Genomic DNA, 3,302 nt, shown 5'->3' with positions numbered 1-3,302 from the left:
ATATATATATATATATATATATTTGTTAGGGTTTGGTTTCTAATGGCGTCTTCCTAGAGGTGATGTTCGAGGTGGTAGCTGAGTGTGCTGAGTGACTTTGGTCTCCTTACTTGCTCGTTGAAGAAGGAAGGTAAGTGGATTTGTCTCTTTGGTTTTGTTCTGGGTTTGCTGGTTTCAATCCAAGAAGTTACTGTTCCATTGGTTTTGAGAGTGGTGAGCTGACTCTTTTTTGTTGAGATTTTGCTCCCCTTTTAGATTCTGGTTTTTGGTTTTGGGGCAGACTAAATGGAGTTTAGCCCTCTTAGTGTGGATGTTAATGCTCAATGGACCAAAGCTACCTATGCAGGGGTTGTGGGACAAGGACAGGATTTACCAAAGAATTTTGAACATTTAATTTTCCCTCAAGCTTTGCATGATATTGTTGTGGGCAAGGGGACTTGCCCTTATGTGTCTCCTATTGGTGTCAAGGAAGGTGAACCTGCTATTTTGTTTACTCTAAGGAAGATTCAATCATTAAATGAGTCCATTAAATTTACTTTAATAGGTAAATTTCAGTTTGGTCACCTAAAGATTGATTTTGTTAGAACATTTTTTTATGACCTTCAGCTCACCGGTGCATGGAAACTTGGGTTGATGGATGGAAGACATCTTCTAATCAAATTTTCCAATGAGGAGGATTATGCCAGAGTTTTTGCAAAGCAAACACTTTTGGTAGCTGGAACCCTAATGAAACTGTTAAAATGGACACCTAGTTTTGACCCAAGTAAAGATCCTCCCATTGTCCGAATATGGTTTAAACTTCCTAATCTCCCAATACAATATTATCACCAAAATGTTTTGTTCAACAATGGTAAGACACTTGACTATCCTCTGAAAGTGGATGCTCCAACTTATAATTTAACAAGGCCAACTAGGGCTAGAGTACTAGTGGAAAGAGACATAACATTACTAGATGTGAAGAGAGTTTGGATTGGAACTCAGGAGGAAAGATTTTGGCAAAATACTGTGATGGAAAAAAGACAACTATTCTGCCCTCATTGCAGAATGTTTGGGCATAACTTGGAAAAATGTTATAGGCTTCATCCACCTTCCAAAAAGGTTGCTGCCCCTCTAAAGGTCACTCAAGGAGGGGTTGAACCCTCTTTGGATAAAAAGAAAAGAAGATCTACAGAAGATGCAAGTAATATTATTACTAGAGGCAATGAATGAGAGGTCCTTCCAAGGATCTTGGAGGAGGGATCTGATCAAGGGAACAATTCTATAAATAATGTCACTGATAATCATGTGGAGGGGGACAATCATGGGGGGGACTGAGTATGCTGAGAAGGGTCAGTTAGATATCAATCCTCAAAAAGTTAATAATCCCACAATCAATTTAATAACTGATGGTTTAATTGAAGAATGGTAAGTCCAAAGAAGCAGTAAGAAGAAGAAAGGGAAGATGGAACAAAAGCAGGTGCAGGAAGTTCACTCTTTGGATGGCCCTCCTATCAACCAGCATATAGATTTATACCCCAGAACCAGAGGGAAAGGGAAAACCCTTTCATAATGATTAATTTCTTGTGTTGGAACATTAGGGGTGCCACTCAGCCCACTTCTCTCAAAAGACTAATGAATATAGTGAGATCTCATTAAATTTGGTGTTTTGCTATTTTGGAACCAATGGTTACTAACCATTCAACAAAAATTATTAGGAAATTTCCTAAATTTTCTCATTTTTCTAATTCTAATAACAAAATTTACCTTTTTGCCTAAAGTTCAATTACAGTTGACAGTTCTGTTGAACAATCCCCAGTATATGCATATTTAATTTACTGTTGGTGCTCAGGTGGGTTTTGCTACTATCATCTATGCCAGCTACATTTTAAGGCATCAGAATAGTCTATGGATTGATCTTTTGAACATCAGCCACTCTATCAACTCCTTTTTGTATTGTGGGGGGAGACATTAGTTGTGTACCTCTCCTACTGAAAGAAGAGGTGATAGACCTCCTTTACAATCAACAATGAATAGATTCAATGACTTCCTCATGGATGCTCATTTATTTGATCTGGGATTTCAAGGACCTAAATTCACATGGAGAAGGGGATCTTTGTGGGAAAGACTTGATAGAATGTTGGGGAATTCAAATTGGCTTCAAAATTTTCCATTTACTATCATTACCCACCTTGCCATGGGAGGGTTTGACCATAGACCCTTACTTTGCTCCATTCAGAATACATCCAAGTCAGAAGGATCTCCCTTCAGATTTCAGAATATGCGGACTCTCCATCCTGAATTCCTTAGTGAAGTTACAAAAGCTTGGCATTTCAGTGAGGATAAAGGTCCTTGGGAGAATCTGTGGCATCTACAAAAGAAAGTGCCCAATCATCTAAAGAGGTGGAACTGGAATACTTTTAGGAATTTTAATGAGAATTTAATAGCTGCTTAGGAGAAGGTTCTCAGGATTGAAGAGGAGTTTCAGAAAGGTTTAAAGTCTGAAAAGGATTGACATAGAGCAAATGAAGAACTCCTTACACATATTACTTATACTGAAGCATCTTTAAAGCAAAAGGCAGCTATTACTAAATTCATTGAGGGGGTCAGAAAATCAAACTTCTATCATGCTTGCATTAAGTTCAAGAGGAAATGTAATATGATTCTTGTAATCAAGATTTCGAAGGGAAGAGTTTAACTGGGGCTGAGGAAATTGCTCAAAATGTTGTCCATTACTTTCATCACTTATTTAACTTCCATCCTTTTACCAGATCTAATATTGATGCCACTATTTTTACTGATTGTCAAGAGTATGTTAACAGGTTGCAACTTGTTCAGATCCCTTTTGAGCTTGAAATTAAACCTGCTCATGACTCCATTGATGGGTAAAAGATAGCTGGACTTGATGGCTTCACTGCCAATTTTTATAAGGTCTCCTGGACTGTTATTAAGGAGGAATTCATTTCAGTTTTTCAGAATTTTTTCAAAGGTATTGATCCACCAATATATTTTACTTCCTCGACCATTACTTTGATTCCAAAAAATCAAATCAGAAAAGACTGGGGGGATTTTAGGCCCATTAGCTTGACCAATGTTATATCCAAAGAAATTAACAAGGTTTTGGTCTCCACACTTCAACCCAACTTCAACAGATTATTAGTTATAGTCAAGAAGCTTTTGTTAAAGGGAGAACATTTTATTAGCACAAGAACTGCTATTAGATTTGGACAGGAAGTGTTGGGGAGATCATGCTATCTACAAATTGGATATCAAGAAGGCTTATGACACAATTAATTGGGCTTTAAGCTTGGAAACTCTTACTGCAA

The 3,302-nt window shown here is 37.5% G+C and overlaps 1 protein-coding gene across 1 annotated transcript; it reads left to right on the top strand.

Annotated features, from left to right (window-relative positions):
* Positions 1-285: 285 nt before the first annotated feature.
* On the top strand, positions 286-1,209 carry LOC110039088. The gene has a single exon (XM_020744041.1). It carries the CDS (start codon positions 286-288, stop codon positions 1,207-1,209), a length of 924 nt encoding a protein of 307 aa, XP_020599700.1.
* Positions 1,210-3,302: the final 2,093 nt, after the last annotated feature.

This window comes from Phalaenopsis equestris, unplaced genomic scaffold (genome assembly GCF_001263595.1).
Source record: "Phalaenopsis equestris unplaced genomic scaffold, ASM126359v1 Scaffold235151, whole genome shotgun sequence".
NCBI classification, from domain to species: Eukaryota; Viridiplantae; Streptophyta; class Magnoliopsida; order Asparagales; family Orchidaceae; genus Phalaenopsis; species Phalaenopsis equestris.
Note: the sequence above shows the minus strand (reverse complement) of the source record. Positions and strands in the feature narration are given on the sequence as shown.

What these genes read in the sequence shown, in the direction of transcription:
- LOC110039088 (XM_020744041.1), top strand. Translation starts at nt 286, where the DNA reads ATGGAGTTTAGCCCTCTTAGTGTGGATGTTAATGCTCAATGGACCAAA.